Here is a 27,698-nt window from a genome sequence, read left to right on the forward strand (position 1 = left end):
TTTCCGCCAGCTTGGGACTGCAGTAGATGAACGCTGCATGTCTCTTGGGCCCCTATGGACACACGTTATGGGATACCGTCACGCAAGTGCTGCCACAGTGCCCAGAGGAGACCCGGGTCGTGCTCACCTGTGCCGTTGCTGAGGGTTGAGGCGCAGCAAAGTTCACCATCGGGTGTGGGCTGGATACCGCAGACTCCCTCGGTACAACGGTTTCCAAGTCTGTAACCCCGAGGCTCCATGCCTGGCTGAGAACGTCTGGCTTCTCTGGGGATATTCAATCTACCCTTTTGGACATGCCCTTTGATGGCCGTCGCCTATTTGGTGGCAAGGCGGACAAGGCACTCAAGGCACTCAAGTGTTTCAAGGACTCTAGGGCTACGGCCAGTTCCATGGGCCTCGCAGCCATTTTTCGCTCTTACAGTCTGCCTTCCGCCCCTTTTATGGCTACGGAAGGGGTGCCCCACCACGTTCCGCACAGAGCCATGCAAACTACCCAGCCTCCGTGTGGCCGGGGATGTGAGACCCAGCGTTGTGGATCTGGGGGCCAGCGGGCGGGCCAGTCCACCAATGCCACCTCTGCAGCTGCCTCCAAGCCTTCCTAGTCGGACCTTTCAGGGCCACCATTTGCCAGTGGGCGGCAGGATCCGCCATCATCTCTCCCACTGGCACAACATCACGTCGGACAGGTGGGTTTTGCAGATAGTCTAAAGGGGCTTCTCCCTCAAGACTACCCCACCCTCGATGCCACCAACACTCCATCGTATATCGAAGGATCATTTAGCCCTTCTCCACCAGGAAGTTACGGCTGTCTTGGCCAAGGGAGTTATCAAACCCATCCCTTTACCGGAAGTAGGTCACGGTTACTACTACCACTAGGTCTTGGTACCCAAGAAGGACAAAGGCCTGCGTCCTATCTTAGACCTCAGGGACGTCAACCGCTTCCTCCGGAAGGAGAAGTTCAAGATGTTAACCTTGGCTCCGGTCTTGTCTATCCTTGACCCTGGAAACTGGATGGTAGCGTTGGACCTGCAGGACGCTTACTTTCACATCTCTGTGTTACCTGCCCACCTGCGTTACCTACAATTCACTGTAGGCCACGAGCATTTTCAGTTTACCGTGCTCCCCATTGGCCTTAACAGTGCCCCCCGGGTGTTCACAAAAGTGATGACAGTGGTTGCAGCTCATCTGCGCAGATCAGAGGTTCCAGTCTCCCACCTCCAGACTAGGGCGGACCTCCTGCATTCCCTGGCGTTCACTATCAACGTGCCAAAATCGCACCTGACTCCCTCTCAGAAGCTTCTTTTCATCGGAGCAGTTCCGACAGCGCAGTTTCAGGTCTATCCTCCAGAGCAGCAAGTCCGGGATATTCGGGCTATGATACCGATGTTTCACCCTCTATCACGGATTTCAGTGAGAATGACACTGAGGCTGCTGGGCCTCCTGCTTCCTGCAGGTGGATCAGGCCAGATGGCATATGTGAGCTCTGCAGTGGGACCTGAAGTTCCAGTGGGTGCAACATCAGGGGAATCTTTCAGATGTCATCCAGATCTCGGAGGGGACTGCAAGTCATTTGCAGTGATGGCTCACGAACCAGGATTGGGTCAGCAGCAGATCCCTATCCCTTCCCCAACCAGAGATCGCAGTAGTGACGGATGTGTCACTTCTGGGATGGGGTGGCCACATGGGAGAGGCGGAGATCAGATCTATCTGGTCTCCGGCGGAGTCTGGGCTCTACATCAACCTTACGGAGTGTGGTAAATAAATAAATAATACCCTATTTTTGAGTGCATGAATGAATAACAGATAGCTCAATAAAATAAGAGCCAAGATTCGAGGTAGTGGGAGTTTTGCAGGTTTATTACAGCATAAGGACAGGATCAGGACAACCTGCACAGGAATAGGATGGCAGCGCTGCCGGGGGCAGGATCTGGACAAGGGAAGGATAACTTTTAATAACAAAACATGAGCATATATACATAACGCAAACACATAGCATTACATTGCAATAGGCGTAACAGTGGGTGGAGCAGTAGGTGTGACGCGTAGCAGTCGCGAAAGATAAGGGGGAAAAGAGGTGTAACAGGGCGTATACATAGACATGTGGTGCAGACGTAACAGGATATGTCATGAATGGGGCGGAAACCATGGAGGGGGCTACCTGAGGAGCCGGGACCTCTAACCTGATGGTGCGCGCAAACTAGCAATGACGTATCACTAGGAGAAGCTGGGGGCTATGAACTCTGTGCTAGGAGCAGAGACTGAAATCTGGAGAGTCGGAGCGACATGTACCTAAACCCTATCTAGTATCTGATGTTTAGGGAACATGTTGATATAAACTAGAAGTCAAGAGGGGAAAGGCTAACAGACTCTAAGACTGGAGCATGCATTATTCTACATGTAGTGCGTGATGAAGAATATTAAATGACCATTAAATACAGTATTCTCTAACATGGAGCCCTGAAGGCTAGACAATGACGGAAACTATTGATGCGATTCAGTAGCTTTAGGAATGCAGGGAAGGAGGGCTGAACTGATAACTGGACTCATAACATACTCTTGGCAGACTCAGAGGCAGAGCCAGGCTGGACCGGGCACTGCGAGGCAGGAAGTAAGTGAAGGGTCGAGGATACAGGTGGGGGCTGTATCGCTCCTCAGTGAGGCTTCAGGAGACAGGAGCTGAATCTAGTGTCCAGGCCCTTTTGAGGCCTAGAAACGGGGACTTTATAATAGAATAACGTGCACACTGAGAAACGTGGCAACGTAGCTTTACATAGGCCTGATATTCGTAGTATTCACGAGGACTGGAAACTGGCATACTAGAGGTGGACACAACTGTGATTGCGTCATTAATCGGACATGGGGAGTACATATGCATATTTAATCATGCACACATAACATATGATGGATGACACGTAGGGACACAGAACATAGCAAAATTTACTTTTCCACATTCCCTCCTTGTCACTACGTTTCCATCAGGAAACATCAATATTCATGATACCATCTATCATTTCATACAGTATCATTTGCTCATCTCGAATTCTCTTAGAACGGGATTTAGAACGGGACTTGGGACTAGGAGTTATACTAGGAATACAGGATGTAGCACACATGCCGCAAATCGCAGGGCCACATTGTATACAGAGGCAGCAGCTGAATATGATCGCTACTGCTATACCTAGAAAGGACAAGACTTTCCATCCCCATGCGGAAATTATATTCCAGAACCAACCGGACCATGTCCAGGTGCCTGGATCTTGGTGTAACAGATGGGCAATTTTATGGAGTCTGGTTATAGCTGAATAAACAGACGGCGCGTTATTTGGAATGAAAATGCAGCAACTAGATCCGATGACTCTACAGGCCCCGCCCCTATCGGCCAGTATGACGTCAAGGACGAGACGATTTTGCAAAACGACAAATCTCATAGCAGATTGCTCTTCGGTTAGGTTACCTAGAGCAGAGGCAGTCTCATTTACTACAGCTTCAAGGGTTCTTGTTAATCTACGGATTAACTTACTATTCTGGACAGGGCCTATAAAGAAGAAGAAACCTTTATTGAAATCGGTATATTGTTCTAGAGTAGTTTCAGTGTAATCGACAATCGGGGACTCCCTTCTATGTCTAATGTGTACTAGATGTGTATTTCTATGATAATCAGATGGGGCTAGAAAAACTGGTGGCAGTAGGAAGGCAATGTAACAGGTTCCCTCCCAATCGAGGGGCAGACGAACATATGCGGTCTGATCACAAATAAAATATGAATGACGTGAAGCTTTGAAAATAGATTTCCCACTGTCACTATACTTGACAACAGTAGTACAATCACTATGTCCTACATGTACAGAACCCTTATTTCGGACACATAATTCGCCTTTGACTGGTAGTACTGAAATAGCAGGTAAGTCTGGAGTAGTATCAGACTGAACATTCAGGACCATGAAATTCGACGAATAATTACCTAAATTATACACTTCATTTTCTAGATCTAACCCGGTTCTGTGGGGGAGACCTTGCTTGTCTGGGAAACATGTACTGTTAAGAAAAGACATATCTGTTGAGGATGACGTTAACGTGGACCATGCCCCACACGAACCATTATGTGAAAAAGGATAAGGAAAGAGTGGCAGAACTCCCTTCGGTGTCTGGAAAGGGGGGAGTCGACCACATACCCAACAATTAGTGGCATTGCTGGTCTGGTGTGAGTAATGTAACATGCGGATAAAGGAGTTATTACGCATAGCGAGGCGGTAAGAGAGTTCATGAGGGGGCAGATCACTAAACGTGTGCTCTGCTGTAACATTAGAAGACTTATTTACATGAAGAACTGGGAAACACAGATAAAATGCATAACTGGTGCAGGAAATCATAATGCTGAGAAACAATATGAAACATAGAAAAACGATACATCGGATTGAGTTTTGACTGACTCTCTCACTATGGGGGTCTATTTTATACATGTCAGAAACAGTCTAACCGTTTCACCTAGGGGAGGACTTAGACAATCAAACTGGCTGACTTAATTTACTAGACCGGAGTTTCTGTTTATACTCCTGCTGCGGAGTTTTCTCTAACAGGGGGGGTTTTGAATCAATGTCATTTGCGGGACAGTCCTTGAGAACAATGCTTTGGCAATCCTTCAAATCCTGGGAAATGTTCTTAAAGACGGGTTTCAGTCCATTAAAAAGTTTAACATGAGAAAGGTGCACCCAGCCCTTGCGTCCTTCCAACTTCACGGCTGTACGGGTGGTGAGGAGGACCTGTCGGGGCTCTTTCCAACGAGGCTCCAGCGGACTTGATCTGTCAAAGTTGCGGACCATCACCATGGATCCTGGGACGATTTCATGCGGTGCCACCTCGGTATTGTCTGGAAATGCGGCGGCAACCTGTGAACGACATGAGTTGAGGGCAGACATCAAGGAAGCTAGGTAATCTGTCAGCATATTACTTGAAACATCGGTAATACTTCGGGGTCTAGGAGTACCCCACATATTTGGGGGGCGGCCGAAAATGACCTCATACGGGGACAGACCTGATCTGGAATGTGCGACCATGCGCATATAAAATAAAGCGACTGGCAGAGCTACTAGCCAGTCCACACCCTTCTCTTTACACACTTTTGCAATACGGATTTTCAGAGTCTGGTTATGTCTCTCAACGAGACCGGCTGCTTCAGGATGGCGTACACAATGGAACTTCCACTGGTACCCTAGCAAAAGGGAAACATGCTTCATGAGTTCGGATGAGAATGGCTGGCCGTTGTCAGAATATATGACTCTAGGGAGTCCATAACGGGGGAAGAACTCACGAACCAACTGCTTGGCAGTGGTCGCGGCTGTGTAATCTGGGACTGGATATGCTTCTGTCCACCTGGACAAAGCGCATACAACTACAAGGACATACTTGAAACCTCGACATCGCTCCATCTGAATATAATCCATCTGGAGGACTTCAAAAGGGTGGTCAGGGGGCTGGAAACCACCTTGTTCCACCGGGACACTTTTACCTGGATTAAACTGACAACATATCATACAGGTACGGACTTTCTGCTTAGCTGCAGCTCGTAAATGCTTGTTGAACCAAATGTTCTGGATACTATCTAACATAGCTTTTTCTCCTAAATGTGCTGGACTATGTGCGGTATTGATAATGACTTGAACCATAGAGTCGGGGAGAAACCATGTGGTTCTACCCTTCGTTACCCATCCTTGATCTGTCTGGACCCCTCCTTGTTCGGACCATTTCTTGATTTCATCGGGAGTAGCATGTAACTGGATATCTATGACATCTTGAGTAGGGTCCTTAACTGTCATACATGTAATCGGATCTGGAGTATGTGTCATGTTAACTGGAATGTCTGGAGTCTGGGCTGTAAGCTTGGCTGTGCGATCTGCTAGACCGTTACCCTGGGAAATAATGTCAGTGACTTTCGTGTGTGCCTTGCACTTCATGATGGCAATGGATGTCGGTAAATGTATTGCATCTAATAGAGCTTGGATAAGGAGACCATGCTGAATCTTGGTTCCATGAGAAGTCATGAAACCTCTCTCCTGCCAGAGCACTCCAAAGTCGTGTACAACTCCAAATGCGTAACGTGAATCTGTGTAAACATTAACTTTCAGGTTCTTGGCGTGTATGCAGGCTCGTGTCAGAGCAACTAGCTCTGCTGCTTGAGCGGACAGAGTGTCAATACGGTGTGTTTTAATAACGTCAGTGTCAGTAGTCACTGCATACGCGGCGACTAGTTCTCCTGTACTAGTTCTCATACATGAACCATCCACATAAAGTGTCAGGTCAGGGTCTGGTAATGGAATATCTGTCAGATCTTGTCTTGGCTTCGTCGTAATGTTAACTACTTCCACACAGTCATGTGGGTCAGGATTTGATTTAGCTGATGGTAACAGTGTAGCAGGGTTCAGGACGTTGCAGCGTCTGATTTCTATGTGTGGCTGGAACAGTGTCAATTCATAACCTGTTAGACGTGCAATTGTCAAGTGCTGAGTCTGTGTTCGGTTCAGAAGAACTTCTACGGAGTGTGGAACTTGTACTGTCAAGAAGTGTCCTAAGACTATGGAATCACTTTGTCTAATAGCTAGTGCTGTGGCTGCAACTGACTTGAGGCACGCAGGCAACGCCTGGGCGACTGGATCTAATGTGCTCGAAAAATAAGCACAGGGCTTGTTTTGTCCTGCTTGATCTTGTGTGAGAACAGATAATGCTGTACCTTCACGTTCTGTGACGAAAAGTGTAAAAGACTTACTGTAGTTCGGTGTGGCTAGAACTGGAGCTTGGCATAAAGCTTTCTTTAACTCGTTGAAACTCAGTGTATGTTCAGATGTCCAAGGGAGAACAGTTGATGCGGCTGCCTCCTGTGTCGTTAACTGTATCAGTGGTTTGGCTAGAAATGCATACTGAGGAATCCATTGTCTGCAGTAAGAAGTAAGGCCGATAAAGGCACGTACCTCCTTCTGGGTCTTGGGCTGAGGAAGACTCGCTATTAACTGGATACGGTCTGGTGTCAACTGCCTACCCCTCTTGGACAGTAAGTGTCCTAAGTAGACCACTTGCTGGACACAGAATTGAAGCTTCGAAGGGGACACCTTGTGCCCCATCTCGGCTAGGAAATACAGAACCGTCAGTGACGCTCGCTCGCAGTCACGTTCGGAACGGGCTGTGATCAGTAGATCATCGACATACTGGAGCAGGGCAGTGTCAGTTGGCATGTGAACATTATCAAGTTGTCTCTTAAGTGCTTGACTGTAAATACTAGGACTTTCTGTGAAACCTTGAGGAGCGCGTGTGAACATATAGCTCCTTCCATTTAAACAGAATCCGAAAAGAAACTGGCTGTCTGGATGAATTGGAACACTAAAAAATGCATTCTTGAGGTCGATTACTGTAAAGAACGTGGCTTCGGAATCAATGGCTGTCAATAGGGAAGAGATGTCTGGGACAACTGGGTACTGCGGAATAATACATTTATTAAGCTCTCGTAGGTCGATCACTAATCGATATACTGGGGGTGCATTTGGATCAGTACGTTTCATAACTGGAATGATCGGAGAATTGCATACGTTGGAGTCAGTTTCTACAACCACTCCTTGAGCGATGAGCTCGTCAATAATTTTGGATAAGGCTGCTACAGCCTCGGGTGGCAATCTGTACTGTCTGATTCGTGGTAACACTACACCTGGTTTCAGGGTCACACGATGGGGTGTGATTTGCATGTACCCTACATCAGTTGGACCTTGCGCCCATAAATGCTGCGGAACATTAGACAATCTGGGATCAAAATCACGTAAAACATAGTGACCCTTAAAGTCACGTAGGAACAGACGTATTCCCTCTGGGGAACAACATATAACTGCACCTAACTCTTTCAGTGTTTTAATGCCTAATAGATTTTCTGGACATGACTTAGTAAGTAACAGATCAGTAGTACGGGACAATGGACCTACTTCTAGAGTAACTGGCTTTGAAATCTCATTTACGATAGGTTTTCCTGAAAATCCAAGGGAAACATTTCTTGAGCCTGAGAGCGGAGCCCCTGGAACTTCGGCGTGACTAATTGTGGTCCTACTTGCCCCTGTATCAATTAAGAACTTTCTGTCTTTCCCTAATACTTGACTATGAACATAGGGACCTTCTTGATCTACAGGTATCTCGATGAGAGGCAAGCCTACCTCCCTCTCTAGGCTGTTTCATGAATACTGCTGGTACTCTGGATACTCAGACTGTGCATACTGGTACATCTGCTGTGTGACATGCTGGGTTGCAGCAATAGGCTGCGGTACTGTAACTGTCTGTTGTGCATTCTGTGGCTGAGGAGTCTGTGAAACTTGCTCTTGTCTAGGCGGACGTGGTCTTTCTTTTGTTTTACCGGTAGCTATGTTGTGTTTCAGAACTGCACACTCGTTTATAAAATGACCTGGCTGTTTACAATAGTTGCAGTTCCCTTTAACGGGAGCCGCAGGATGATTGACTTGATTCGGACCCCTCTTCTGACTGTCTTGAGGAACGGATTGTGCAACTAATACTTTCATTTTCGTGTCTTTCATACGTTTTCTCTCGTGTTCTTGCTCTTCCCTGATTCTATTCTGGTGATACTGAAGCATCTGCAACATCTGGGACGGGGTATTAGCTTGCCAGGTACTTTCGACTTTCAAAACTCGATTTTTAACTTGTGGACTTGAATTCTCGACTAATTTAGTAACAAAGAGATGAGGGTATGACTCGCTACTTGTCTTGAGGCCACTATTGATGCTAAAGCATTTTTCAAACCTAGAATAAAAATCACTAATGTCTTCTTCTTGTTTCTGTTTACAGGCTGAGATTGCATCCCAGTCTTCCTTTTTCGTTGTTAATAATCTGGGTAAAACTTGAATCAATAATTCTGGTAATTCTTTACATTTCTCTCCTAGACCGGTACCTGGTACACGTGACTTATCTTCTGCTTCTAGAACTGTCCAATCTATCTTTTTCTCTCCCACCTCCCATTCTTTTTCCTTTAGCTTTTCATACACCCCTGCGGGCAACAGGACCTTTAACATTTTAATGATATCTGGGTAAGTGTATTCTCCCATACGGAGCATGTCTTTTAATTCTCTATGGAACCCTGCTGGATCTTTGTCATGACAGGGAATTAATTTCTTCATTTCGAGGAGTTCCATCTTTGTAATCGGGGTGTAAACAAACACTCGTTGCATTTCACCGTCCTCTGTCTTAACTGGATGCACTTCTCGTAACGGGTTCTGTCTTTCCATGTAAAATGGTTTACTTTCTGGGGGTGCGACATGAACAAAATGCGGGTTCAGAAACGTTCTATATTTGTGACGCTGTTCTAGAATGACACTAATTAAATCGGTACCTAAACCTCTCCATCTATACTGGAGTAACTCGTTCAGGACATCATGTAACGGACCTGGATCAGAGTGCTGACCCTCATACAAAGTAATGAGGTGCTGGATCATATACATACCCACCAGTCGTTGCTCGGCTGGGGGCAATTTCAGAAACATTTGTGCCACTATTTCGTCTGGAAAAGTGGTAGAATCAGTAATCCATCGGACTGCTGATCGGGCTAGTTCCTGCTCATGCATGGTACTTAATTCACTGTAACCGATTCGTGATTTCAGAATGTGATCGGTAGCTTGGAACACTTGTTCTAGGGAACCTTGTTCTGGTGCTGAATGATGGAAAATTGACTTGTGTTCTAGGCGTAAATGGCGATCTGGAAATCTAGATTTTCCTACATACGCTATCCTGGCGGTATTCTCGTCGTCTTCCTCTTCAGGATCAGAGTTACTTTCTTTCTCGCTTACTTGTGCTGCTTTACGTTGTTCGTGTATCTTTATTATTTCTCTACGGATTTTCTTGTACATACTCTCCATGGCACTAATGGTATTGTGCTTACCCTCGGCTATATTATCACTCCACTTTGTCAGGATTTTCATTTCGGCCTGATCTTTAGACGGGTAATCTTGTTCTCTTATTAGACAGTTAATTAAAAACTTTAATATCATACGCTGGATCTCAGCTTTCCTTTGAGACATGGCATCACTAATACTTTCTGGATCATCCCCTGTACGGATGAAACGATATATTCTGTCTAGATCTTCTTTCATATTGGGTAGGGTGACTAGATACTCGGTCACCCTCCTTACGCGTACTGAATATAAAACCATATTATTCTCGCCTGGGACTGGGTCATAGGCACATTCGCCAAGGGCTTGCCTGATTTCTGCGACAGACTTATTACTCTTGGGAGTACGCTGTGATGCTTGAGCATGTAATTCGAGTGCTGATAAATGCTTGCGTGGCGGCGGGGTTTGAGGAGGACCTCCTCCTGCGGCCCCTAGACTAGAATCGTCGACTGATATTCTTCGTGGCGGAGCGGGAAATTGAAATGCTGGCTGGACCGGGGGTACCGTAGCAGATACTGCATGGGGTGCCCCGGTGTCTGGAGAAGCAGGATGTGCCTGATTTACTGGGACTGGCGGAGCGCGAACAGGATTTGCATATTCAGGGACTGTGTCGTCCAGATAGGACGAAATAAAAATATCAGCTGCGGTCGGTTTGTGACGTAGCTTGGTCGGAACTAATGGTGACGGAAAATTACTGGATGCCTCCGGGGTCGCTTTTGGCAAGCCCTCGGCAAGAAGAGGGTACATACCCTTAATAAGGGCATTCCTCTGTCTGTCTCTCTGTTCAGTTTTGACTTGTTCACCTATCTCGATTAATTCTTTTTCTTGGGCTCGCTCTTGGGATTCTCTACTTAATTCTGACTTTCTGATTTCTTTTTCGGTTCTTTTATGAGCTTCTTTGCGCCATAACTCGATGGCATCTTTCTGTGACTGTCTGGCTTTCTTTTTCCATAATGCCTCTTCTACTCTCATGATGCACTCAGCATCCCATGTACCCGATACGGGCCATCTATACTTTTCTTCTAACTGTTTGGTATACTCTACCCATAAATCTAGATACAATATGGCGCTTATGCCATGTTTCTGATACATAAAGTGACCTGGACTGTCCCTGGGCGGGACGGGAACTGCTGCTTCCAGCAGACCCTTTCTAGTTTTTAACTGACGTAACTTGGAAAATATGGGCATGACTGAACTGTAATCTAGACACAATACAATACACAATGAACACGATACTTATTCCCCATTCATACCACGACATTGAAATACATGAAAAACATTTAAAATAACAGTTCGAACAGAATACTACCTGGAAATATTGAGAACAGAACACATAAATTTTCTCGAGAACAGAAACTGACTAGAACAGAAACTAGATGCACTGCTGAAACAGTACGAAACTTACCGGTCTCGTAAAGAGACACGTCAGGACCCGCATCCACCGAAGTGGACACTTCGTTTGTGGGACTGTGTACCACCAACCCACAGACCAGAGTCAATTAAATTGACCCTGTCTAGATACCACCCCAGTAACGGTACTCACCGGGCAGCAAGAACGGAAAGCCTCAGACTGGACTGGACTGCTACGACGACGGACGACGAACTTCGGACTTCGGACTTCAGTTACGGGTGGACCTCCGGATACCTCGGACCTTGGACTCTTGGCTTGGGCTCTGGTCGGGACTCGCCGCGTTCCTCCACCGTCTCGTCTGGATGCTGGACCGCCTCCTCCGTCTCCTCCGTGGGCCTGAGGGATACTTGAGCAGAAATATCTGCCACTGCGCAGAAGAGTTCCGTCACGACTGCAGAGGGTCAGGGGGTCGGCGTGGCTTCACCGACGCGTGGGGAAAGGGCAAGTCCCTGTTCGGGCGCCATTATGTGGTAAATAAATAAATAATACCCTATTTTTGAGTGCATGAATGAATAACAGATAGCTCAATAAAATAAGAGCCAAGATTCGAGGTAGTGGGAGTTTTGCAGGTTTATTACAGCATAAGGACAGGATCAGGACAACCTGCACAGGAATAGGATGGCAGCGCTGCCGGAGGCAGGATCTGGACAAGGGAAGGATAACTTTTAATAACAAAACATGAGCATATATACATAACGCAAACACATAGCATTACATTGCAATAGGCGTAACAGTGGGTGGAGCAGTAGGTGTGACGCGTAGCAGTCGCGAAAGATAAGGGGGAAAAGAGGTGTAACAGGGCGTATACATAGACATGTGGTGCAGACGTAACAGGATATGTCATGAATGGGGCGGAAACCATGGAGGGGGCTACCTGAGGAGCCGGGACCTCTAACCTGATGGTGCGCGCAAACTAGCAATGACGTATCACTAGGAGAAGCTGGGGGCTATGAACTCTGTGCTAGGAGCAGAGACTGAAATCTGGAGAGTCGGAGCGACATGTACCTAAACCCTATCTAGTATCTGATGTTTAGGGAACATGTTGATATAAACTAGAAGTCAAGAGGGGAAAGGCTAACAGACTCTAAGACTGGAGCATGCATTATTCTACATGTAGTGCGTGATGAAGAATATTAAATGACCATTAAATACAGTATTCTCTAACATGGAGCCCTGAAGGCTAGACAATGACGGAAACTATTGATGCGATTCAGTAGCTTTAGGAATGCAGGGAAGGAGGGCTGAACTGATAACTGGACTCATAACATACTCTTGGCAGACTCAGAGGCAGAGCCAGGCTGGACCGGGCACTGCGAGGCAGGAAGTAAGTGAAGGGTCGAGGATACAGGTGGGGGCTGTATCGCTCCTCAGTGAGGCTTCAGGAGACAGGAGCTGAATCTAGTGTCCAGGCCCTTTTGAGGCCTAGAAACGGGGACTTTATAATAGAATAACGTGCACACTGAGAAACGTGGCAACGTAGCTTTACATAGGCCTGATATTCGTAGTATTCACGAGGACTAGAAACTGGCATACTAGAGGTGGACACAACTGTGATTGCGTCATTAATCGGACATGGGGAGTACATATGCATATTTAATCATGCACACATAACATATGATGGATGACACGTAGGGACACAGAACATAGCAAAATTTACTTTTCCACAGGAGCTCCAGGCGATTCGTCTTGCACTAAAGGCATTCCTTCCCTCTGTCAAAGGAAGAGTAGTGCAGGTGTTCACAGACAACACCACTGCCATGTGGTACTGCCTTTTGACATGGCTGGAACTTCAGGGCATATCACTGGTGGTTCTGTGGAAAAGTAAATTTTGCCATGTTCTGTGTCCCTACGCGTCATCCATCATATGTTATCTCTGCATGATTAATATGCCTATGTATTCCCCATGTTCGATTAAAGACGCAATTACAGTTGTGTCCATCTCTAGTATGTCAGTTTCCAGTTCTCGTGAATACTACGAATATCCGGCCTATGTAAAGCTACGTTGCCACGTTTCTCAGTGTACACGTTATTCCATTGTAAAGTCCCCGTTTCTAGGCCTCAAAAGGGCCTGGACACCAGATTCAGCTCCTGTCTCCTGAAGCCTCGCTGAGGAGCGATACAGCCCCCACCTGTATCCTCGACCCTTCACTTACTTCCTGCCTCACAGTGCCCGGCTCAGCCTGGCTCTGCCTCTGAGTCTGCCAAGAGTATGTTATGATTCCAGTTATCAGTTCAGTCCTCCTTCTCTGCATTCCAAAGCTACTGAATCGCATCAATAGTTTCCGTCATTGTCTAGCCTTTACGTCTCCATGTAAGAGAAATACTGCATTTAATGCTCATTTAATATTCTTCATCACGCAGTACATGTAGAATAATGCATGCACCATTCTTAAGAGTCTGTTCGCCTTTACCCCGATAACTTTTGGATTCTATCAACATGTTCTCTAAACATCAGATACTAGATACTGCTTAGGTACATGTCGCCCTGACTCTCCAGACTTCAGTCTCTGCTCCTAGCACAGAGTTCATAGCCCCCAGCTTCTCCTAGTAACACGTCATTGCCAGTTTGCGCGCACCATTAGGTCAGAGGTCCCGGCTCCTTAGGTAGCCCCCTCCATGTTTCCGCCCCATTCATGACATATTCTGTTACGTTTGCATCACATGTCTATGTATACGCCTCTGTTACACCTACTTTCACCCTTATCTTTCGCGACTGCTATTGACCACACCCACTGCTCCGCCTATCGTATGTATTGTAATGCAACTGTTTTAGTATATATGATCGTGCACTGTTATTAAATGTTACCCCATTCCCTTACGCCGATTCCGATTCTGCCCCCGGCAGCGCTGCCATCCTATTCCTGTGCAGGTTGTCCTGTTCCTGTCCTTATGCTGTATTAAACCTGCAAAACTCCTACTACCTCGAATCTTGACTCTTATTTATTGAGCTATCTGTTATTCATTTATTCATTCAAAAATAGAGGTATTATTTATTTATTTACCACATAATGGCGCCCGAACAGGGACTTGCCCTTTCCCCACGCGTCGGTGAAGCCACGCCGGCCCCCTGACCCTCTGCAGTCGTGACGGAACTCTTCTGCGCACCGGCAGATATTTCTGCTTTAAGTATCCCTCAGGCCCACGGAGGAGACGGAGGAGGCGGTCCAGCATCCAGACGAGACGGTGGAGGAACGCGGCGAGTCCCGACCAGAGCCCAAGCCGAGAGTCCAAGGTCCGAGGTATCCGGAGGCCCACCTGTAACAGAAGTCCGAAGTTCGTCCGTCCGGCGTCGAAGCAGTCCAGTCCAGTCCGAGGCCTTCCGTTCTTGCTGCCCGGTGAGTACCGTTGCTGGGGTAGTATCTAGACAGGGTCAATCTAATTGACTCTGGTCCGTGGGTTGGTGGTACACAGACCCACAAACGAAGTGTCCACTTCGGTGGATGCGGGTCCTGACGTGTCTCTGTATGAGACCGGTAAGTTTCGTACTGTTTCAGCAGTGCATCTAGTTCTGTTCTAGTCAGTTCTGTTCTCGAGAAAATTCATGTATTCTGTTTCCCGTATTCCAGGTAGTATTCTGTTCGAACTGTTATTCATAATGTTCTTCATGTATTTTAATGTCGTGGTATGAGTGCGAAGTAATTATCGTGTTTTATTGTGTATTGTGTTGTGTCTAGATTCTAGTTCAGTCATGCCGCTCTTTTCAAAACTGCGTCAGTTAAAAACCAGAAAAGGTCTTCTAGAAGCAGCAGTTCCTGTCCCGCCTAGGGACAGTCCAGGTCATTTTATGTATCAGAAGCATGGCATAAGCGCCATATTGTATCTAGATTTATGGGTAGAGTATACCAAACAGTTAGAGGAAAAGTATAGATGGCCTGTATCAGGTACATGGGATGCCGAGTGCATCATGCGAGTAGAAGAAGCATTATGGAAAAAGAAAGCCAGACAGTCACAGAAAGATGCCATTGAGTTATGGCGCAAAGAATCTCATAAAAAAACCGAAAAAGAAATCAGAAAGTCAGAACTAAGTAGAGAATCCTTAGAACGAGCCCAAGAAAGGGAATTAATCGAGATTGGTGAACGAGTTAAAACCGAACAGTCAGACAGACAGAGGCATGCTCTTATTAAGGGTATGTATCCTCTTCTTGCCGAGGGCTTGTCAAAAGCGACCCCAGAGGCATCCAGTAATTTCCCGCCACCACTAGTTCCGACCAAGCTACGTCACAAACCGACCGCAGCTGATATTTTCATTTCGTCCTATTTGGACGACACAGTCCCAGAATATGCAAATCCTGTTCCTACTCCGCCAGTCCCTGTAAATCAGGCACTTCCCGCTCCTCCAGACACCGGAGTACCTGTTACGGTACCCCCGGTCCAGCCCGCCATACAAGTCCAGCCTACATTTCCATTTCCCACTCTGCCAGGACAAAGAGCATCAGTAGACGACTCTAGTTTAGGGGCCGCAGGGGGAGGTCCTCCTCAGACCCCGCCGCCACACAAGCGTTTAACGTTAGCCGAATTACATGCACAAGCGTCACAGCGTACGCCCAGGTATCAGTCTGTTGCAGAAATAAGAAAAGCCCTTACCGAATGTGGCTATGATCCAGTCCCAGGCGAGGATAGTATGGTTTTATATTCATTACGCGTGAGAAAGGTGACCGAGTATCTAGTCACCCTACCAGATATGAAAGAAGATCTAGACAGAATATATCGTTTCATCCGTACAGGGAATGATCCAGAAAGTATTAGTGACGTCATGTGCCAAAGAAAAGTTGAAGTCCAGCTCATGATATTAAAGTTTCTGATTAATTGTCTAATAAGGGAACAAGATTATCCGACCAAAGATCGAGCCGAAATGAAAATCCTGACAAGGTGGAGTGATAATATAGCCGAGGGTAAGCACAAGACTATCAGTAGTATAGAGAGTATGTACAAGAAAATCCGTAAAGAAATAATAAGGGTACACGAACAACGTAAAGAAGCACAAGTAAGCGAGAAAGAAAATGACTCTTCTACAGAAGAGGTAGAGGACGAGAATCCCGACAGAATAGCGTATGTAGGAAAATCTAGATTTCCAGATCGCCATTTGCGCCTAGAACACAAGTCAATTTTTCATCATCCAGCACCAGAACAAGGTTCTCTGGAACAAGTATTTCAAGCTACCGATCACATTCTGAAATCACGAATCGGTTATAGCGAGTTAAGTACTATGCATGAACAAGAACTAGTCCGATCAGCAGTCTGATGGATTACTGATTCTACCACTTTTCCAGACGAAATAGTGGCACAAATGTTTCTGAAATTGCCCCCAGCCGAGCAGCGACTGGCGGGTATGTATATGATCCAGCACCTCATTACATTGTATGAGGGTCAACATTCTGATCCAGGTCCGTTACACGATGTCCTGAACGAGTTACTCCAGTATAGATGGAAAGGTTTAGGTACCGATTTGATTAGTGTCATTCTAGAACAGCGCCACAAATACAGAACGTTTCTGAACCCACATTTTGTTCATGCCTCACCCCCAGAAAGTAAACCCTTTTACATAGACAGACAGAATCCATTACGAGAAGTACATCCAGTTAAGACAGACGGTGGTGAAATGCAACGAGTGTTTGTTTACACCCCTATCACAAAGATGGAACTCTTAGAGATGAAAAAGTTAATTCCCTGTCATGATAAAGATCCAGCAGGGTTCCACCGAGAATTAAAAGACATGCTCCGTATGGGAGAATACACGTATCCAGATATTATTAAAATGTTAAAAGTCTTGTTGCCCGCAGGGGTATATGAGAAACTCAAAGAAAAAGAATGGGAGGTGGGAGAGAAAAAGATCGATTGGGCAGTCCTAGAAGCTGAAGACAAGGCACGAGTACCAGGTACCGGTCTTGGAAATAAATGTAAAGAATTACCAGAATTGTTAATACAAGTTTTGCCTAGGTTATTGACAACTAGAAAGGAAGACTGGGATGCAATCTCAGCCTGTAAACAGAAACAAGACGAAGATATTAGTGATTATTATTCCAGATTTGAGAAATGTTTTACCATAAACAGTGGCCTCAAGACGAGTAGCGAGTCATACCCTCATCTTTTTGTTACTAAATTAGTCGAGAATTCAAGTCCACAAGTTAAGAATCGAGTTTTGAAAGTCGAAAGTACCTGGCAAGCTAATACCCCGTCCCAGATGTTACAGATGCTTCAATATCACCAGAATAGAATCAGAGAAGAGCAAGAACATGAGAGAAAACGTATGAAAGACACGAAAATGAAAGTACTAGTTGCACAATCTGTTCCTCAAGACAGTCAGAAAAGGGGTCCAAATCAAGCCAGTCATCCTGCAGCTCCCGTTAAAGGGAACTGCAATTATTGTAAACAGCCAGGTCATTTTATAAACGAGTGTGCAGTTCTGAAACACAACATAGCTACCGGTAAGACTAAAGAAAGGCCACGTCCGCCGAGACAAGAACAAGTTACACAGACTCCTCAGTCACAGAATGCACCACAGACAGTTACAGCACCGCAGCCTATCGCTGCAACACAGCATGTTACACAGCAGATGTACCAGTATGCACAGTCTGAGTATCCAGAGTATCAGCCATATTCATGAAACAGCCTAGAGAGGGAGGTAGGCTTGCCTCTCATCGAGATACCTGTAGATCAAGAAGGTCCCTATGTTCACAGTCAAGTATTAGGGAAAGACAGAAAGTTTTTGATTGATACAGGGGCAAGTAGGACCACCATCAGTCACGCCGAAGTTCCAGGGGCTCCGCTCTCAGGCTCAAGAAATGTTTCCCTTGGATTTTCAGGAAAACCTATTGTAAATGAAATATCAAAGCCAGTTACTCTAGAAGTAGGTCCATTGTCCCGCACTACTGATCTGTTACTTACTAAGTCATGTCCAGAAAATCTATTAGGTATTAAAACACTGAAAGAATTAGGTGCAGTTATATGCTGTTCCCCAGAGGGAATACGATTGTTCCTACGTGACTTCAAGGGTCACTATGTATTACGAGATTTTGATCCGAGATTGTCTAATGTTCCACAGCATCTATGGGCGCAAGGTCCAACTGATGTCGGCTTTATGCAAATCACACCCCATCGTGTGACTCTCAAGCCAGGTGTAGTCCTGCCACGAATCAGACAGTACAGATTGCCACCTGAGGCTGTAGCAGCCTTATCCAAAATTATTGACGAGCTCATGGCTCAAGGAGTAGTTGTAGAAACTGACTCCAATGTATGTAATTCTCCGATCATTCCTGTTATGAAACGTACTGATCCAAATGCACCCCCAGTATATCGATTAGTGATTGATCTCCGAGAACTTAATAAATGTATTATTCCCCAGTATCCAGTTGTCCCAGATATCTCTTCCCTGTTGACAGCCATTGATTCCGAAGCCTCATTTTTTACAGTCATAGACCTCAAGAACGCATTTTTTAGTGTCCCCATTCATCCAGACAGCCAGTTCCTTTTCGGATTTTGTTTAAATGGAAGGAGCTATATGTTCACACGCGCTCCTCAAGGTTTCACAGAAAGTCCTAGTATTTACAGTCAAGCACTCAAGAGACAACTAGACAACATTCACATGCCAACTGACACTGCCCTGCTCCAGTATGTCGATGATCTACTGATCACAGCCCGTTCTGAACGTGCTTGCGAGCGAGCATCCCTTACAGTCTTGTATTTCCTAGCCGAGATGGGACACAAGGTGTCCCCTTCTAAGCTTCAATTCTGTGTCCAGCAAGTGGTCTACTTAGGACACTTACTGTCCAAGAGGGGTAGGCAGTTGACACCAGACCGTATCCAGTTAATAGCGAGTCTTCCTCAGCCAAAGACCCAGAAGGAGGTACGTGCTTTTATTGGCCTTACTTCTTATTGCAGACAATGGATTCCTCAGTATGCATTTCTAGCCAAGCCACTGATACAGTTAACGACACAGGAGGCAGCCGTATCGACTGTCCTCCCTTGGACATCTGAACATACACTTAGTTTCAATGAGTTAAAGAAAGCCCTATGCCAAGCTCCAGTTCTAGCAACACCGAACTACAGTAAGCCTTTTACACTTTTCGTCACTGAACGTGAAGGTACAGCATTATCAGTTCTCACACAAGATCAAGCAGGACAGTACAAGCCCTGTGCTTATTTTTCGAGCACATTAGATCCTGCAGCCCAGGCTCTGCCTGCGTGCCTCAAGTCAGTTGCAGCCACAGCACTAGCTATCAGACAAAGTGATTCCATAGTATTAGGACATTCCTTGACAGTACAAGTTCCACACTCCGTGGAAGTTCTTTTAAACCGAACACAAACTCAGCACTTGACAATTGCACGTTTAACAGGTTATGAATTGACACTGTTCCAGCCACACATAGAAATCAGACGCTGCAACGTTTTAAATCCTGCTACATTGTTACCATCAGTTACTTCGAATTCTGCCACACACGACTGTGTGGAAGTAGTTAACATCATGACAAAGCCAAGACAAGATCTGACAGATATTCCATTACCAGATCCCGACCTGACACTTTATGTGGATGGTTCATTCATGAGAACTAGTACAGGAGAACTAGTAGCCGCGTATGCAGTGACTACCGACACTGAAGTTATTGAGACACACCGTATTGACACCCTGTCTGCTCAAGCAGCAGAGCTAATTGCTCTGACTCAAGCCTGCATACACGCCAAGAACCTGAAAGTTAATGTTTACACAGATTCACGTTACGCATTTGGAGTCGTACACGACTTTGGAGTGCTCTGGCAAGAGAGAGGTTTCATGACTTCTCATGGAACCAAGATTCAGCATGGTCTCCTTATTCAGGCTCTGTTAGATGCCATACATTTACCGACATCCATTGCTATCATGAAGTGCAAAGCACATACGAAAGTTACTGACACTATTTCCCAAGGTAATGATCTAGCAGATCGCACAGCCAAGCTTACAGCTCAGACTCCAGATATGTTAGTTAATCCGACACAGACACATACTCCAGATCCGACTACATGTATGACAGTTAAAGACCCTACTCAAGATGTCATAGATATCCAGTTACATGCTACTCCCGATGAAATCAAGAAATGGTCCGAACAAGGAGGGGTCCAGACAGATCAGGGATGGGTAACAAAGGGTAGAGCCACATGGTTTCTCCCCGACTCTATGGTTCAAGTCATTATCAATACCGCACATAGTCCAGCACATTTAGGAGAAAAAGCTATGTTAGACAGTATCCAGAATATTTGGTTCAACAAGCATTTACGAGCTGCAGCCAAGCAGAAAGTCCGTACCTGTATGATATGTTGTCAGTTTAATCCAGGTAAAAGTGTCCCGGTGGAACAAGGTGGATTCCAGCCCCCTGACCACCCTTTTGAAGTCCTCCAGATGGATTATATTCAGATGGAGCGATGTCGAGGTTTCAAGTATGTCCTTGTAGTTGTATGCGCTTTGTCCAGGTGGACGGAGGCATATCCAGTTCCAGATTACACAGCCGCGACCACTGCCAAGCAGTTGGTTCGTGAGTTCTTCCCCCGTTACGGACTCCCTAGAGTCGTATATTCTGACAACGGCCAGCCATTCTCATCTGAACTCATGAAGCATGTTTCCCTTTTGTTAGGGTACCAGTGGAAGTTCCATTGTGTACGCCATCCTGAAGCAGCCGGTCTCGTAGAGAGACATAATCAGACCCTGAAAATCCGAATTGCAAAAGTTTGTCAAGAGAAAGGTGTGGACTGGCTCGTAGCTCTGCCAGTCGCTTTGTTTTATATGCGCATGGTCGCACATTCCAGATCAGGTCTGTCCCCGTATGAGGTCGTTTTCGGCCGCCCCCCTAACATGTGGGGTACTCCTAGACCCCGAAGTATCACCGATGTTTCAAGTAATATGCTGACAGATTACCTAGCTTCCTTGATGTCTGCCCTCAACTCTTGTCGTTCACAGGTTGCCGCCGCATTTCCAGACAATACCGAGGTGGCACCGCATGAAATCGTTCCCGGATCCATGGTCCTAGTGCGAAATTTCGATCGCTCAAGTCCACTGGAGCCTCGCTGGAAGGAGCCCCGACAGGTCCTCCTGGCCACCCGTACAGCCGTGAAGTTGGAGGGACGCAAAGGCTGGGTGCATCTTTCGCATATTAAAAAATTTAATGGACTGGCACCTGTCTCAAAGAACATTTCCGAGGATTCTAAAGACTTCCAAAGTACTATTCTTAAGGACTGTCCCGCAAAAGACAATGATACTGCACCCTCCCTGTTAGAGCAAACTCCGCAACAGGAGTATAAACTTAAGTTAAGGTCTAGTAAAATAAGTCAGCCAGTTTGATTGTCTAAGTCCTCCCCTAGGTGAAACGGTTAGACCGGTTTCTGACATGTATAAAATAGACCCCCATAGTGGGAGAGTTAGTCAAAACTCAATCCGATGTATCGTTTTTCTATGTTTCATATTATTTCTCAGTATTATGATTTCCTGCACCAGTTATGCGTTTTACTTGTATTTTCCAGTTTCTCATGTAAATAAGTCCTCTAATGCTACAGTAGAGCACACGTTTAGTGATCTGCCGCCTCATGAACTCTCTTACCGCCTCGCTATGCGTAATAATTCCTTTATCCGCATGTTACATTATTCACACCAGACCAGCAATGCCACTAATTGTTGGGTGTATGGTCGACTCCCCCCTTTCCAGACCCCAAAGGGAGTTCTGCCACTCTTTCCTTATCCATTTTCACATAATGGTTCGTGTGGAGCATGGTCCACGTTAACGTCATCCTCAACAGATATGTCTTTTCTTAACAGTACATGTTTCCCAGACAAGCAAGGTCTTCCCCACAGAACAGGGTTAGATCTAGAGAATGAAGTTTACAATTTAGGTAATTATTCTTCGAATTTTATGGTCCTGAATGTTCAGTCTGATTCCACTCCAGACTTACCTGCTATATCAGTACTACCAGTCAAAGGCGAATTATGTGTCAGAAATAATGGTTCCGTACATGTAGGCCATAGTGATTGTACTACTATTGTCAAATATAGTGACAGTGGGAAATCTATTTTCAAAGCTTCACGTCATTCTTATTTTATTTGTGGTCAGACCGCATATGTTCGTCTGCCCCTCGATTGGGAGGGAACCTGTTACATTGCCTTCCTACTGCCACCTGTTTTCCTAGCCCCATCTGATTATCATAGAAACACACATCTAGTACACCTTAGACATAGAAGGGAGTCCCCCATTGTCGATTATTCTGAAACTGCTCTAGAACAGTATACAGATTTCAATAGAGGTTTCTTTTTCTTTATAGGACCTATCCAGAATAGTAAGCTAATCCGTAGGTTAACCAGAACCCTTGAAGCAGTAGTCAATGAGACTGCCTCTGCTCTAGGTAACTTAACCGAAGAGCAATCTGCTATGAGATTTGTCGTTTTACAGAATCGTCTCGTCCTTGACGTCATATTGGCCGATAGGGGCGGGGCCTGTAGAGTCATCGGATCTAGTTGCTGCATTTTCATTCCAAATAACGCGCCGTCTGTTTACTCAGCTATAACCAGACTCCATAAAATTGCCCATCTGTTACACCAAGACCCAGGCACCTGGACATGGTCCGGTTGGTTCTGGAATATAATTTCCGCTTGGGGATGGAAAGTCTTGTCCTTTCTAGGTATTGCCGTAGCGATCATATTCAGCTGCTGCCTCTGTATACAATGTGGCCCTGCGATTTGCGGCATTTGTGCTACCTCTTGTATTCCTAGTCCCAAGCCCCGTTCTAAATCCTGTTCCAAGAAAATTCGAGACGAGCAAATGATACTGTATGAAATGATAGATGGTATCATGAATATTGATGTTTCCTGATGGAAACGTAGTGACAAGGAGGGAATGTGGAAAAGTAAATTTTGCCATGTTCTGTGTCCCTACGCGTCATCCATCATATGTTATCTGTGCATTATTAATATGCCTATGTATTCCCCATGTTCGATTAAAGACGCAATTACAGTTGTGTCCATCTCTAGTATGTCAGTTTCCAGTTCTCGTGAATACTACGAATATCCGGCCTATCTAAAGCTACGTTGCCACGTTTCTCAGTGTACACGTTATTCCATTGTAAAGTCCCCGTTTCTAGGCCTCAAAAGGGCCTGGACACCAGATTCAGCTCCTGTCTCCTGAAGCCTCGCTGAGGAGCGATACAGCCCCCACCTGTATCCTCGACCCTTCACTTACTTCCTGCCTCACAGTGCCCGGCTCAGCCTGGCTCTGCCTCTGAGTCTGCCAAGAGTATGTTATGATTCCAGTTATCAGTTCAGTCCTCCTTCTCTGCATTCCAAAGCTACTGAATCGCATCAATAGTTTCCGTCATTGTCTAGCCTTTACGTCTCCATGTAAGAGAAATACTGCATTTAATGCTCATTTAATATTCTTCATCACGCACTACATGTAGAATAATGCATGCACCATTCTTAAGAGTCTGTTCGCCTTTACCCCGATAACTTTTGGATTCTATCAACATGTTCTCTAAACATCAGATACTAGATACTGCTTAGGTACATGTCGCCCTGACTCTCCAGACTTCAGTCTCTGCTCCTAGCACAGAGTTCATAGCCCCCAGCTTCTCCTAGTAACACGTCATTGCCAGTTTGCGCGCACCATTAGGTCAGAGGTCCCGGCTCCTTAGGTAGCCCCCTCCATGTTTCCGCCCCATTCATGACATATTCTGTTACGTTTGCATCACATGTCTATGTATACGCCTCTGTTACACCTACTTTCACCCTTATCTTTCGCGACTGCTATTGACCACACCCACTGCTCCGCCTATCGTATGTATTGTAATGCAACTGTTTTAGTATATATGATCGTGCACTGTTATTAAATGTTACCCCATTCCCTTACGCCGATTCCGATTCTGCCCCCGGCAGCGCTGCCATCCTATTCCTGTGCAGGTTGTCCTGTTCCTGTCCTTATGCTGTATTAAACCTGCAAAACTCCTACTACCTCGAATCTTGACTCTTATTTATTGAGCTATCTGTTATTCATTTATTCATTCAAAAATAGAGGTATTATTTATTTATTTACCACAGTTCAATACTTGGCAGGTTCCCTGGGCACGAGGGCGGACTAACTCAGCCGCCGGTGCATGATGGATCACGAATGGCATCTTCGCTCAGAGGTGGTGCAAAGTCTCTTTCAGCAGTGGGGAGAGCCTTGATTAAATCTATTCACCACTGAAGAAAGCCTGCAATGTCTGCAGTTCTGCGCGTTGGAGTTTCCATGGCAGCACTCTAAAAGGCTATCTTTCGGCCATTTTCGGCCTTTCTTCACCTTCCTGAAGAGCCTTTTCTTTTCAAGTCCCCTATTGTTAACAGGTTTTTCAAGGGCATTACTCGTCTATCTCCTCCTTCTCCTTTTGTAATGCCCCAGTGGGACTTGAATCTTGTCCTCACTTATCTTGTGTGTGCTTCCTTTGAGCCACTACATAATTATCCTCTTCGTCTCCTTACTTTGAAGACTGCTTTCTTTCTTGCTATCATCTCTGCTCGCAGGGTGAGTGAGTTTCAAGCCTTATCTTCCAGGCCTCCATTTCTTGCTGTCTATCAGGGCAAAGTAGTCCTCCGTACCAGGCCCTCTTTTCTGCCCAAAGTGGTTACCTCTTTCCACATAGGTCAGACTATCACATTTGCCCACCTTTTTCCCGTCTCCGCACCCTTCCAAAGAGGAGGAGAGACTCCGCTGTCTGGACTAAAAAATGCGCTGTCTTTCTACTTTAACCGCACTAAAGACTTCTGGGTGGACAATCAACTTTTCGTGGGTTATGTGGGCGCCAAGAAAGGTCCGGCAGTGCTCGCAATTGGTCGTCCTATGCATGAAGATCTGTTATTCTTTAGCTAAAATGGAACCTCCAGTAGGGCTGTGTGCCCACTCTACTAGGGCGACGGCAGCTACTACTGCTTTGGGACATGGATTTCCGCTGGTTGACATCTGCCAGGCAGCCATGTAGGCATCCCTGCACACTTTTACTAAGCATTACTATCTGGACAGCCAAGTCTGGAGAGAAGGCTTTTTTGTCCGTTCTGTTCTCCGGGACTTCCTGGTGTGAACTTAGTTCACAGACCCAACTCCGGGGTTGGTATTGCTTTGTATCTATTCTAAGCTAAGTAATCTATAACTAATGGTGGGGGGCGATAGAGGGGGCCAAGCAAGATGGCCACACTTGCGTGTGGCTCTTGCTACTCGGGTGCCCATCCGATGATTATCCTCTTCATCTCCCAACTACTAAGCAGTTAAACGGTTCTACCTGATTGCCGAAGTCACTGCCCTGAACCAGCGGAATGCAAGCTTTTGATCCCCCGGGCAGAACGCACAAGATGGCGGCCGCGGCCTCCCGGTGAACGAACGAAGGCGCTGTCGCACTGAACAGCGCAGACCCACCGCTCTCAAACACATAGCATCTGTTCCTGCCGCTGGCTCTGCGCCGCTGAGGACCCCGCTTGGGCTGAGCTGCCGTCGGCCTGTGGATCTGCCGACTTCTCCTGCTGATGCTGTGTCCGCCGCCCTCTGGCAGGACTCTGTGGCCTGCCGGGCCTGACTGAGGAGACTGGGCCGGTACGGGAGCTGGAACGCTGTGGCTACTGGATGACGCACAGCAGACAAGGCGGTGAATGATTTGCGCTGCCTCCTGACTCCCCTGAGGCCCGTGGAACGATCACGCCGCTGCTGGGCCGGGACTGCCTGCTTTCATTTAGCGCTACGACGCTGCACCTCCTCCCCTGGGATGGGTGACTGCGGCCTGGCAGACCCTACTGGGCAGCCCGGATAGCTGCAGGGGCTGACCCACTGCGGCCCTGGAAATACACGCGAAGCCCGAAACAAGCAATAGTTATCGCAATGCCCCGGCTCACTTCGCATTCCAAACCTGACCGATTCAGGGCGGCTGCGGCCGAACCCCTGCAGACTTTCTCTCTGCTGGGCTTGGGGTATGCTGGTTGGCTGCAGAAGCCACGAAGGACTGTAATGCATCCCCATTCTGTAGTCAACATCACAAAATAATAGCACTTCACAGCGCAACCGCAAACCACCTGACCCTGTATCGGAGCTTGACCCCCCCGGGCGCTGGAGACTGTGATACGAGGTGGAGGGGTGTCCTCTGACCGCACCGCTTTTGCTGGTGACCCGCGGGCGCCCTCCCAAACATCACCCACTACCAAGCTTTCCAAGCTACTGCCTGGCGCTCGCTGCGTCCAGCGACCCCCCAGCTTTAAGCCCGTGGGGCATACCGGATGGAGCCTACACAGTGCTGATCCTTGATAACTCTGGCCCAGCGCTCAGACACGCGCCCTTACCAGTAGATTTGCCCTGGTCGGCTTTAGGGCCTGCCGCCCAGACCCCGCTGACCTGCGCCACTCTCTAGCCATTCCGGTGCTCGTGAAGAACGGCCTGGAACTTGGACCCACGCACATTGCCCTGGAGCCCTGTTGTCATCCCTAGAAAACCACTAATACTGACACCATCTGGAGGGAGTTTTTATTGAAAATAACCTGCGCCCCTCGCTACTAGCTCATCACGCTCGAAACTTGAGACCCTGGCCACGAGACAATAGGTGCAAATAACAAGATCGCGGAACGGACCCTCTCCGACCACAACCACATCGCCGCACCTCCCACTCTGTCGCCATGGGGAAACCAGATGGGAGAAAAACCGAAACTTAACTTCGACACTCGTAAGACTGCCCGATACCAGACAGAGCCTGATGAAGACCGAGCCGACGTTCCGACCACTTCTACCGCAGACCTAAAAGAACTATTACTGGTGGTGCAGTCGAGCCTGACATTCATTGAATCAAAAATGGACTCTATGAACACTAGGCTGGATGGCCTGACTCACAGGGTGGAGAAACATGACGATCGATTAACTGAAGCGGAGCGACGAATATCTGACCTAGTGGATGCCTCCAGCGCCACCACAAACCGCACACTTGAGATGGAGAAGGTCCTGAAGGTGATAGCTGCTAAAAACGAAGTTTAGAATCTCGCTTGAGAAGAAACAACCTACGCATTCTTGGAGTGCCGGAATCGACAGCCACCGGCAAGATGGAAGAATATGTGGAGCGCCTCCTCATAACGTTGTTTGGCAGAGAGGTTTTTTCACCAGTCCTCGTTGTTGAACGAGCGCACCGCTCATTGGTGAACCGACCCGCTACAGGGACCCCTCCGCGCCCCATAATAGCCAAACTACCTAATTACCGGGACCGGGACACTGCCCTCCATCTCCCTAGAGAAAAATGACAACTCCGGTATGAGGGGACGGAGATATCAATCTATCCCAACTTTACCATGGCCGTTCAGGAGCAAAAACGAAAGTTCCTCCAAGTCAAGAAAAAAGTTCAAATCAACATGCCCAACG

The 27,698-nt window shown here is 46.8% G+C and overlaps 2 protein-coding genes across 4 annotated transcripts in view; both read left to right on the forward strand.

Annotated features, from left to right (window-relative positions):
• The window catches only part of NFRKB (nuclear factor related to kappaB binding protein), a 1,053,863-nt gene that overhangs the window by 934,070 nt on the left and 92,095 nt on the right, over positions 1 to 27,698 (forward strand). The gene's annotated exons all lie outside the window — the stretch shown is intronic.
• On the forward strand, positions 468 to 26,383 carry LOC144823449 (uncharacterized). Its single transcript, XM_078681975.1, has 3 exons — positions 468 to 1,749; positions 13,002 to 13,147; positions 24,380 to 26,383. Exons 1-3 carry the CDS (start codon positions 964 to 966, stop codon positions 24,525 to 24,527), a joined length of 1,080 nt encoding a protein of 359 aa, XP_078538101.1. The 5' UTR covers positions 468 to 963; the 3' UTR covers positions 24,528 to 26,383.

This window comes from Lissotriton helveticus, chromosome 3_1 (genome assembly GCF_964261635.1).
Source record: "Lissotriton helveticus chromosome 3_1, aLisHel1.1, whole genome shotgun sequence".
Classification (NCBI taxonomy): domain Eukaryota; kingdom Metazoa; phylum Chordata; class Amphibia; order Caudata; family Salamandridae; genus Lissotriton; species Lissotriton helveticus.